This window comes from Buteo buteo, chromosome 20 (assembly GCF_964188355.1).
Source record: "Buteo buteo chromosome 20, bButBut1.hap1.1, whole genome shotgun sequence".
Classification (NCBI taxonomy): domain Eukaryota; kingdom Metazoa; phylum Chordata; class Aves; order Accipitriformes; family Accipitridae; genus Buteo; species Buteo buteo.
Window position 1 is genome coordinate 19,528,526 of NC_134190.1, and position 12,817 is coordinate 19,541,342.

Sequence of the window (12,817 nt, forward strand, 5' to 3'; positions counted from 1 at the left end):
CTTCTCCAAGGCTTAATCAAGACTGCTTTACCAGACATGAGCAGAGAGAACAGGGAACAGTATCAAGTGGTCATCCAGGCCAAAGACATGGGAGGCCAGATGGGAGGACTATCAGGGACCACCACCGTGAACATCACGCTGACTGATGTCAACGACAATCCGCCTCGCTTCCCCCAGAGTATGGAGCACCTAATAGTTCCGTTGTTTTCCAGAGAACCTCTCTAAAATCAGCTGTTTCACTGTCACCATCTGGGATCTTCTGGTTTTCTCCCTTTATATTTAGTATAAATGCTGGCCCACTGCTGTGTCTGTTTATGTTGCAGCATTATTAAGGCAAATGGGAATCTCTGCCTCCATTTTTTTAATAGCAAAATATTTCTTGGAATGGTAAACTTCCTTCCCATTCTTTGCTTACAGGAATATGAGCTGTATCAATAACCTAGGCTAACTGCAGAGACTTGAAAACCTTTAGAGCAATTTAATTACAAAATTTAGGGTTCAGTTTTTGGAGACACTTTTAGTTCCACATGTTTAGGCAAGCAAATAGGTCAGCAAATTTTCTAATGTACCACCTTGCACAGGCAGAGTTGCTCAGGTGGTATGCTCTGCTGGAAGTCTAAGCATTTGGTTTAGGTACCTGTAATCTGTGTTCAGCTCTTGATGTTGAATGATTTTAGATCTAGTTCATGAATGATTGAATGATCTGGACCAGTTTGACACAAGTAAGTTTTTTAAAAATATCTCTGTAGAATAAAAAAATGGCAAAGAACAGAAAGCTGCACAATACAGAAAGCTTCACAGTAGCATACTACAGATCTTTTCATCCTAGGCCACTGGTTTTAATCCAATCCCAAATTGTTATAATCAGCGTCTGATAACTGTTTGATAGGCTGCAGATAGAAGAAATTTACAGCCATAGTTCAGTGCCTGCTGGAAAAATGTCCACATTGTAAAATTTGAATTGCTTGTTGGCACTGATTAGGGACCTGACTGGCTCTCTTTACAGATTCACCAAGGACTGAACAAACACAGCTGATTTAGAAAATGCTCTCCTGGACTTGAAGAAATTTGAAAAGCACTTCAGTACAACGCCAATAAGTACACTCAGAATAGTATAAACAGGTCAACCTAGAACAGATTTTCTACAATATTAGAAAACTCTGGCAGCGTGGGAGAAAGGATTCTTGAAATTGCATATAAGTTTTTTATCTCTATTCATGATAACAGATTGCTTTTTAAAAAGAGAGGAGAGGAAGTACTGCATTCCTTATAAAGAAAATATAATTTGAATTCACACTCAGAGTTTACTTGCTGAGAATAACCTTCACATGGCAAACTCAAACAGCAATTTTTAACTAACCTTCCTGTTTGACTTCAGAAAAGGATACTGCTTAAACATGTATGGCATTATATAGCCCATACTATTTTGGCAAATAAGAATTCTTGAACCTAAATTAGAATGCAGTGTAGAACATTGCATTGTAAGTGTTGTTGCTGAATTAAATTAAATTAAATTAAATTAAATTAAATTAAAAAAATAAAGAATGAAAAATGCATAGAACTGCAAAATAACTTAGCGTTTTCAGTCTCCTTAGCCTTTGCTCCTTATGATGCTCTTCTTTCAAGATTAGTTTTAAGTGTCTTAAAGAAAGCAAAGGACATGTAAATATAGGAAATAGGCTACTTGCAAGAAAGGTACTTGACTGTGCTTCACTACAAGTCAATACAATTATACTCGTTCTTATTGGACCCTTCAGATGAGGATTGTGCATTTTATCAGGTGCTAATTTTGTCAGACTATTAAGTTATTTTTCCAATACTAGTATTCCACTCAGTAAATTAATATTAATTTACATGAGAAAAGAGATCAAAAGAAACATCACATTCTGGGTTGCTACATGTAAAATGCTGAATATATCAGATTTCTTTTTTTACATTTTCTTGGTAAGAAATAACTGAAAATACTGATTTAGAAACATTTGTGTCTTGCTAGTGATGAAAGGTCTTCATTGACTGGTTCTGACTGGTCAAGAAAACCATCCCATTAATATTTTTTCTGCAACAGTATGTCTTTATAATTACATTTTTCTTGCAAATGTTGTCAGAAAATACATATAAATTCACTTTTCATACACATAGGCAAGATTAAAGTCTGTGTAATCAGAATTCTTTCTAGCAAACCCTGATTATAAAAACATTAAATGAAACCAACCATTGAAAGAGCACAAAAAGTATATGCAGAGTAAATTAAAGAAAATCTGAATGTATCTGCATTTCAATTAACTATAGCAATTAACATGAACATGTATCCAAATGCTCTTTACCATGACTCTTTAGTATGTATTACCAATAAAAGATGAATGAATTACTTTCACACAGATCACCTACAAATCTTGAATATATTTTTCAAAAGAATTAAAAAAAAGCCTATTCTATTTTAGTCTCTTTTCAAAATCCACACTGGTTTCTACAAGTCTTGTGCCTTAAGAAAACAAAACAAAATCCCCTACTACTTCTAAATATATCTGGGAACATTTCTAAAAAACTGAGAGAAAAAAAAATGTATGTGCTGTTAAATAATCAAGGTTAGAACTGGTGCTTTACTGTTGAGCTTCACTGCTCCTTAGAGCTGAAGAACAAAAAAAAAAAAAAAAAAAGAAATTAAAAGCACAGTACTAAATGGCTTTGAAGAATCACTTGAAATTTTTGTGACAGTTTGTCAATCAACTCCAAACCCTGTTTTAAAGTTTAGTATGATGACTAACAGCATTTTCTTAAAGTGTTTCAAACTTCAAGTTACTTTAAAAATCCAGGTGAAATTGAAGATGTTTATTATTCATAAGACCAAAGCTTCTCAAAACAATAAATGCTTGATTTCGCTCTTCCAGGCACCTATCAGTTCAGCTCTCCTGAGTCTGCACCACCTGGGACTCCTCTTGGCAGAATTAAAGCCAATGACCCCGATGTGGGTGAAAATGCAGAGATTGAGTATAGCATCTCCAATGGGGATGGATCAGACATGTTTGATATCGTCACTGACAAGGACACACAGGAAGGGATTATAACTGTCAAAAAGGTTTATTTTTTCTCCCTCTCTTTTATATGTACTTAGCTCTCCAGGTGTTACAGTTATTTTTCTTTTTCCAGGGGAAGGGAGGGTAGATCTCACAGGGGTCAGGCTGCCAAGGAGTTGTTGTATTAGTTTTGTTCTTCTCTTTCTTCAGCAGATATCTGTTATTTTCAAGTCTCAAGGGAAATTTACTGGCATGTCACTTCACATAAAGCAATATTTCAGTGGCTGCTGTCTGTTCGATATATATATTCTCACACACAGTACTTTCAAATTCGGGCTGTCAAAACCTGGAGGGGTTCAGTTTAAAGTGGGGTTTGTCAGCTGAATGCTGCAGTAAGGCTCACAAGGATTGGAGGCTCACCTGAAGTTTGAGGAACTTACACCTCCAAGGCTAAACTGTCCCTCTCTAGTCTGTCCAACAGTCAGGTATCTCCGGTACCTGAAATCTGTCTTGGTTTAAGTCCAAACTTGGTGAAACTTAAGTTGCTACACATAACGTCAACAGAAGTTTAAAGAGCAAAGGCATGGACAGAAATTTAATTCAAAATACCATCTCTGACAGATTTATTGGTTGCTTTTTAGTGTTCAGCCTGTTAAACTCTGAACACTATTTACTGTTCTTTTCTTACTAAACGTATCAGTAACAATTAATTGATATCTACATATATATAATATAGATCTATACACATATATTTGGAAACATGTATCTTTATGTATGTGCATGCATTTATATATGTGCACATATGAATGTATATAGACATAAGCATACATGGTTATACATAATATAAATGTCACAGAGATTGGAAATCAGACTTCATAGTTTTTCTTTTCACTCTGGAACATGGAGGCCAGGGACAGGTCTGAGTTGCTCCTGATGCAAAATAGGTAAGGGTAGATGGTAATGGGGAGGAGTACAGAAAAAAGAAGTAGGACAGAGAGCATTTAAGAGCTGCGATAATTGTTCTTATTCCCACCAATGAGATGAAACAAATAAGACCTTTACCAACTCCTACTCATGGATTGAGTCCAGCTTCCCTGTTTCTTTCTCTCTTTCTATTTTACTATAGATTGACCCCTCCTGGTTTTCCAGGAATCTGAACAAGTAGTAGGCAGAGGGATCATAATTGCCTTGCTGCCCTATAATACTCCTCATTTTTCTTATACCTAGAGCAAGCCCTAATATACTCTATCTTCTTCAAGATGCATTAAATTCTAGAGCTTTTGCTCCTAAAAATGCCTACACTTCTAATTCAGCATTATAAAACGTATTCACATTTCTTGTAAAGTGACACAATTTCCTTTACTATTATTATTTGCTCCCCAGCATCTGGATTTTGAAAACAAGATGTTATACACGTTAAGAGTGGAAGCAACCAACACTCATCCTGATCCCCGTTTTCTTCAGCTGGGGCCATTCAAAGACACAGCTTTTGTCAAAATTTCTGTGGAAGACATAGACGAACCTCCAGTATTCAGCAGACCCTGGTATTTAATAGAGGTAGATGAAGATGCCAAGGAAGGAAGCATTATTGGGCAGGTTGTAGCCCAAGATCCAGATATAACAAAGAATGCAATAAAGTAAGCCATTATACAATATAAAATGCTTTAGATGTGGGTCAAATCTCCTGCACAGTGATGAGAGTGAAAAGTAATAGGGGGGCACTTGAGTAATTGAGCACATAGGGGCTACTGAAAAGTGTCAAGCAGACAAATATCCATGGGAGCTTGTGAAAGCAAACACAGTTAACAGGGCACGGTATGCTTCTGAAGGACAGCCTATAGGCATCAAGTAAAAAGAAAGGAGAGGTCAGCATTTAACTGGCATCATGGTCCAGTAATTTTACCAAACTGTTCATAAGATTATGCTTTTATACCATGTTTCCTGTGGCAAAGTTATGTAAAATACTCAAAATGGTGTACTTCTGCGCTCCCTGCTAGTTGATAGCAGTCAGCCTTCTGTACCTTCATAATCCCCTAGACATGACATTGTCTACCATGTTCCATAGCTTAACTATTTAATGATCACATTATTAAATAAGAAATGATTGCGAGAAAGTCATAATGATTAGAGGTAAGAGTTCAGTGCTGTGAAATTGCTGTAATTGTTAGCCATCTGCTATTATTATCTGCAGTGACAAACACAGCACTGAAATTTGTGTATTATCCATGCAACTGATTAGGAAACCTGATTTCTGCATTTCTGAACAAGACTGTTATGTCCTGCAGCAGTACGGTTTGAGGTAGGAGGTGTGAGAGCAGGAAGAAAATAAAATATTTTTAGGTAATCTATGTATAAATTTAACCTGATAGTGACTGGCAACTACTAGACTAATTAAAAAAGCACCTGTAAAACAAGTTTTTCCTTGCTGGGAAAGAAAAAGCAAACACAAGTGTCATAAAATAAGGTTTTAAGAACTTTCATCTTAAACAACAATTAAGCCAAAGATTTTTCTGGTGATTTTGATGCTCCTTGTGATATCTCAAAAATATCTTGTTATAAATTGATACTTAGTTATATCTGCAATGTGTGTCCTTTGATGACTGAGTCCTCCAAGAAACAACTAATTTGCGAAAATGTTATCTAAGAATGTTCACTTTTAGTTGTTATTCCAGCATACACTTTATAAGCTAAAATGTAATTTCAAATATGAATCCAACAAACTGACCACGTAAATAGTTTGGTCTTCATCCTTCTCACTAGTCTTAAAAAATTTTTTCTCAGTATTTGTAACATGCTGCACTCAGGCAGCTACAGGAAAGCTTAGGTTAATTGTAAAAAAACATTCTTGATTCACCACAGTTAAAAGTAGAAAACTTTTAGAGGTGGCTGTGAGCTAAACTAGAGACTGTAACAGGAGATAGTGATGCTCAGTTGTACTGTATCTTGACAGATATTCTGTGGATCGACACACTGACCTTGACAGAATATTCAACATCTATTCAGGAAATGGATCCTTATTCATCTCAAAGCCACTTGATCGGGAAGAAACTCCTTGGCACAACATCACTGTCATAGCATCTGAAATCAGTAAGTTGGAGATCGTTTATCTCAGAACATTAGAACTGAGAAACGACTGAAATTCTACAGTATCTATGATTTATCTTGTTTCATTAGTTTTGCCCTTATTCAGATATTATCAATGGACAGAGTATCTTTAAATGCACATCTAAAAGTTCAATTTACTACTTTAAGATTATCTTTTCCCATTTATGAAAAGAGAATTTGGAATTCTCAGGCTCAGCAAAACCGTGTACAGTATATAGTAGACAAGTTAGCTGGTTCCCTGAGAATTCCCAGCAAATAATTTGGTGCAGGTGTGATGCACTGGCTTTATCCTAAGCTAAGTCTTTGGAAAAATCCTTGGTAAAAAAGTTGTCTATGACAGACAAATAACACATTGTCAGAATGATCACTGTAAACAGGGGAAGAATTATGCTTTACCTCAACTGCTTTAACTTATGTCAGGAAATGGCTTCATCTGAAGCCAAGATTAGAGGAAATTCTTTCCCCTCCATGTCTGAAGCAGACTCTAGCCCTAAATCTTTCACCTGGATTCTTTACTATTCTATTGGACCCTTTTAGATCTGGATGTCTCGTGCCTGCCTTTTCTTTCCAGCCAACTGGTAAGAGTCATCAGAGGGGAAACAGAGACACCGATTCTAGGGGAAAACTTTTCTTCCTTCCTTCATTCTCCCTATAGATTCCCTAGAACTCTATGTGCTTAATAGTCTGGGAGTCGGGTAATATGGAGAAAGGAATTATATCCCCATTTTCAGAAAGACCGATACTTCTTTGTCATAAATGCTTTTTCATTGTTTGACCAAATATGGTGTCCATTTTCAATATCTGTACTATGAGATTAATCTCCAGCAATAGCTTGACCTTAGAGGTCAAGTTTGTGAAGACCAATTGATGATAACATCTACATATCTCCTTGTTTTGGTTTGGGTTTTAGATTTTGTGGACAAAAAAGGACAACTTTTTGTTGGTTTGGGGTTTTTTTGTGATGTTGTTATTGACTGACACTGTTTAACTGCTTTACTGATTGGCAAAGTAAATGTTCTTGACAGCTCAACCTCAGGAAACAGCTTTTGCAATGAATCATTTACTGCACTGATGTATGGAATACAAGTCAATAATAACTCAGTGACCTGTTTTTAATGCAAATCCATTTAAGTATACGTTATATTACTTCAATATATATATACTATAATAGAACAATTTGTTTCAAATATAAATAAGGCTTTTATGCATATGGAATGTAAATCAGTAGAAAATGAAACATAATTGTTTTAGTATAATCAAGAAAAATCGATATTTCTAATGTCTGTTTGAAAAATTATATTAGATAATTTCAGGTCTTTTCATGGACATAGACTGTAAATCTTTGTATTGTAATATAAATAATTTTCTTGTTTCAGATAATCCTAAACAAAGTAGCCAGATACCTGTCTTCATCCGGATTTTAGACATAAATGATCATGCGCCAGAATTTGCCAAATACTATGAAACATTTGTCTGTGAAAATGCAAAAGCAGGACAGGTAAACAAATACTTATGTTACTGAAGAACTTGTAATGAAACTGTCCTGGAATACCATAATGAAGACTTCAACGTGTCTTAATTCGAACAACTGCAAACCAACCCAGCCTCTTTATTCCGTATCTTCTACAGAAACTACCAGTTGATTCAAAAAAGAAGGAGATAAAAGAGGCAGGATTTTACCCTAGTATAATAACATAACATATAATACAAACCTGTACTTTAAGATGTTTTTTCATTCCTAATATCAGAAAATATTTTTCACAACTAGTTATATATAATGCTACAAAACCATTTATACTGTTTGATAATTCCATTTCCTTCTGGATTCTTTTCAGAGCCTTAGATAATGTAGCCACACCTTCAAGTACACAAAGCAGGAAAATCTTATTATGCTTCAGTAAAGATGTGAAAAATAAACTTTTACAAAAATAAAAGATAATGCAACTCTTTCCATTGTAAATTAAACTGCAATTTGGAATTGAGTTGAATTTGGTCAAAGCTCATGTATATCCCTTTCTAAACTATCTCACAAATTCTGTAATAATCTAAAAAGACAATAACAAGATTTGTAGAGAAAATAAAGTGGTAACTGGGAACTGAGAAAGCAGGCAGACCCACAGAACTCAGAGCCAGGATATTACAGAAATCTTTTAATATTACTGCTGCTACCACCACCACCTATTTATGCTAGTGCCAGTCAGCCTTTCAGTTTTAAATCTTGTGAAGAAAGATGTATGTTTTGCTGATATTTAATTCTGAAAGTATTTACCAAAGAACTGGATTTAATAGCAGACTCGGTACCTCGAGATTGTCTTTCAAGCACGGGCCTAAGTCCATGCACGAGCCTCTTCTCTAGACTCATGCATTTTTGAGTGGAAGAAGAAGCTTGAGATCATTATTTTTGCTAGTACAAATCTGAGTGGGTTCCTACTTTAGCAGAGAGAGGCCAGGATGGAGCCTTAAACTCAGCTTAGGTCTGTCCTTGTGTCTCAATAGTTTTATGCTGACTTCATCCAACCAAAGCTGGATGACTTCATGGAAAGTATGTGGAAAGGATCAGAATGTAGAATGTTTTGGTTTTCCTTAGAGCACAGTGACCCTACAACACTCAAAGGTGTTACAGAGCTGGCGGATATGGCTACACGTGAGGAAGCATGCTCGTGTTTCCAGTGTTGTACTCAACATAGTCACAGGGGTTGCACTGAGAGTAGCACAGATGGTACCTGAGATGAGGCTGGAATTTCAGGTCAGGTCCTGCAGAACTCTAGACAGAGAAAGAACATGCAATTTACCAGTTGCAATTCAAATGATGTTTTATGAATGGTTTAACAGACAAAAAAAAAAAAAAAAAAAAAAAAGAGACCAAAAAAAAGGAAAAAAAGAGGATAGAGGATACAGTGGATTGCTGGAGTTTGCATTCAATTCTACTTATTTTTCATTCATTGTACCTAATACTAGAATCTAAGTAAGTAGGTTAAAAAGAGGATACTTTGAGTGAAATGACTTGGCTTTGAAAAGGTACTTGACCATTATTTTAATTCTTTTTCAAGAAAGTCTTACTATTTTTGATGCAAATGACATAAATAGAGGAATATGCATATCAAAGACAGTGATGAATTAAATTAAAACAGTGGAAGGAATTATAATATCAGAAAAATGAGCAAGGAGCACCTTTCAAAACAACCGAGCTTTATGATCAGAACATTGTGTCTTAACCAGTGACATAAACTGTCACATAAGAATACATATCAAGACTTATGGAATGAGCAAAAATTCCCTAAACTTCTGGTTATTGTACCCTCGTAGTTTTGTTTTATGATTTATAAGCGGTTTTTCCGGGTGTAATACATTCAGATAATTCTAGCCATTAATTTCAAACAGCTGGCATATGACCTAAATTCTGTCTGTGCAACAAAAATCTCTTTGCATGAGATGAAACTGAGACAAATAAGCCTTAAAATCTCCATATAATGACTGATAGTAAAGTGACTGTACTTTAATAATACAAAGAAAAGTTCCAAAGCTTACAAATGAAGGTTTCATTGAAATTAATCATGTGCAATTTTATCAACCAGCAAAGACAGGTTTTGACATATGTATGAACCAAGTTCAATCCAGGCATACTGCTTGTCAGTTTCCTTAACCCAATTTCCATCTAGGCTAGCATACTTGATGAAATATCCATTAATGTATAAAATTTCATTTACCTTTCTGGTAAACTCTGTGCTTTTCTAACAACAGAGATGACAGAGGCCCATTAGATAGGCATATTGTCATTCAGACCTCTCTTACATCTAGTGTACCAATGTAATTTCAGGAATTATTTTCCCTAATTGGAAAAATCCACAGAAATACTAGAAAGACAGTGCGCATCAAGTGTAGCTGCAGAATAATGAGACATCCAGATCGTTATTCTATTTGTTAACAATTGGGTTCCTCAAGACAGCCATCTGAGTTCATATCTGGACATTTACATATAGTTCACTAAGTATTTCAGAAAAGAGATTACCTTCAGTACATGAGACTACTTTTATTTTGGTGCCTAAAAATAGTAGTGAATATAGAGATACAAACTTGAATATTTTGGCCAAGGATGCTACATTCCAGACAGTCTGTATTGCTCATGTTTAGCAGTCCCCCTATAATACAATAAAGATATAGAATCATGTTGTGTTCATTTAGTACTACTCTACCTCATTTTAGAGATTACCTAAAGCAGCTGTCTTATTAGAATCATTATTGCTTCTTGACACATCACAGCAGTGCTTCTACATCTGGTGCCCATAGCAGGAGAGCCAGACTGAGAAGATAGATACATTTAGTTAATTTTTAATTTATTTTTTTTTTCAATCGGGCCCAGCTATTAATCACACCGCTCTCTAAATCTCAGGTGCATCAGGAAGCAGTCAGAATGATCAAATATTGCTCTTTGCCGCCAAGTGACATTACTCATTTTCAACATCAGCAGATATTAGAGGCTGCATTCGCTGTGTTTTTCAGATAGCCTTAGGAGGGTCAAAGGAAAGAAAATCCTACAGTCGCTCCTCCTCCCCTGCCACTCTTTTGTCTCCAAACAACAATGGTATGACTGGGGAGAAACATTATCACTAGAGGTGCATAAACAACTACATTCATTATGCTGGAACAGATTTGTCACCATGCGAGTCCCGTTCCACCGGCTAATACACGGGCTAAAGAAAAGTATGATGCAGCCTTCCTCTCGCACAATTTAGAAATCCCTAATCCTTTGATGGCGTGCCCCAGGGACTGTTGTGGGGAAGGCTCTGGTACAAGTTCTCTCGTGCCCTTGTCACGGGAATTAATTGGGTCTTTTTAGCTGGATTAGAGGATGAGTCCTCTCCATGGAAACCAGGAAGATTTACTTGAAAAGGAGACTGATTTAACTGAACTGTTTGCTAGTAACAATTTAGCTAATTTCAATACCCATCAATAATAATATTTAAGAAAATAACCTGTGTTGCTTTTTTTGCACTGATGCTATATTCTTTCCTGCCATTCAGGGGCTCTCAGACATCAGAACACAGAATGAGTTTACTTCTTCCTGTAGAAAGCTGGCAGATTTTTCTTTTCATTAGTCTCCATACCTCCCCTCCCTTTTTCAGATAGAGCAGACAGAAATCACATTTTTCATGTGGCCATTGCTAATTATCAGTTACCGGTTATTTATACATTGTAGCTGCGTTCTCAGGGTAGACACTCATTGGCTTGATTTAGTAAGAGACCCATGCTAATAGCCTGTCTCTCTTTTGAAGCAAGAATTGGAGTTCAATGGGGGATTTTCCAACTTCTGATAAGCGTTCAGTGCTGCTTCAAAACTACCAACATATTTGTGAAAGAGAGCCAAGACTTGAAAACCAAACTGTTTTGCATTACCAAACATGAAGCTTTGTTAAGTGGCAGGCATTTCTGAACGTTTCTTAAGACATAAAGCATGAAGATCAAAGGTCTATTCAAGCTTACACACGTATGATGGAGGCTGCTTTCTGCAGCTAGCACCGTACAGGTGTATGGGCTAGAATTGTGCCTGAACGTGTGTGATCACTCAAGCTGCAAAATGACAAGATGGGCATCCACTGACAGCTGGATCGATTTTGAAACACTTCCATGTGGGGACACTTGGACTATATTATTACTTCACTCCTAGAGAAATGCAGCCACTGCGAAATCTTCTACAAAATCTTCATCCAACACACTTACACTGTGCTGTGTTATTAATACATTCAAGATTAGTTAGTGATTGGCCCTACCAGATCATACAGGCAGGAAAAGGGGCAAGAGAAAAAAAGGACAGGAGAAACACAAGTTGCTTTTCCACCATTCCCCCCCAGCATTTGCACATTACTACATTCTGATGATTGTCAAAAGTGCAGTCTCTCTCACAATATGTTTTTTTCATAGTTTATTGCAGATGAAGTGGTGAGATCTTTCCAGGTACCTTGGGAAATATTTGCAGCACAAAACAAGTTTAATCAGTTTCAAGAATGACAAGGCCAGTGCTCCAAGATCCAGGATTTGTTCTGTTCTCTCCTATATGACTTCTGAAAAAAAGTGTCAGACAAAAAAAAACCACAGCAAAATGTCCCGAACATTCCTTTCTCAAGTGCCTAGTGCAATTTTTTAAGTCTTACCTCAGAAGCAGCTGAAAGCAGATAAATGCCATTTGAGAAATTTCTCTGTTGTACAATATCCCGGTTTAACTAAGAGCATAATATTACAAGAACAAAAGCCCTAATGATTCAAGTGGATTGAAGGCCTACTCCTCTGCATATCTACAATCACATACAAGAAACAACAGAATTCAGCAGCTGTTACTGTATCTCTAGCTTAACAACACCTGTCTCCAGTGGTCTTGCTTATCAGAGATTGGAAGTACAATTTTCATGCTATATGACAATCACATTCTTTTAAAACTTCAGAAAGGCACTGTCTACAACAGCAGACCATCTTTAAATTCCGCTGAAAGTGACATTATTTTTCACTGTCTGATTTATAATGAATTTTAAAGGAAGGAATTTTGGAAAAAAGGTTTAAAAATATGATAGCTACCACCAATATAATGCTGTTTTGAAAAGAAGCAGAAGAAGATTATGTTGCAGAAATTCTATTTGTCTCAAAATTTGTTTTATTATTAGCAATTTTTAACCTGAAAATATATTGCATCTGTCCAGCCGTATACC

General features: G+C 36.1%; 1 protein-coding gene across 2 annotated transcripts in view; it reads left to right on the top strand.

The window, feature by feature from the left end:
• The window catches only part of LOC142042483 (cadherin-9), a 65,754-nt gene that overhangs the window by 45,062 nt on the left and 7,875 nt on the right, over positions 1-12,817 (top strand). For both annotated transcript variants that reach the window (XM_075052452.1, XM_075052453.1), the window contains 5 exons: positions 11-178; positions 2,889-3,076; positions 4,398-4,651; positions 5,965-6,101; positions 7,496-7,617. In XM_075052452.1, the coding sequence (XP_074908553.1) occupies positions 11-178; positions 2,889-3,076; positions 4,398-4,651; positions 5,965-6,101; positions 7,496-7,617 (869 nt within the window). The remainder of the gene's footprint in view (positions 1-10; positions 179-2,888; positions 3,077-4,397; positions 4,652-5,964; positions 6,102-7,495; positions 7,618-12,817) is intronic.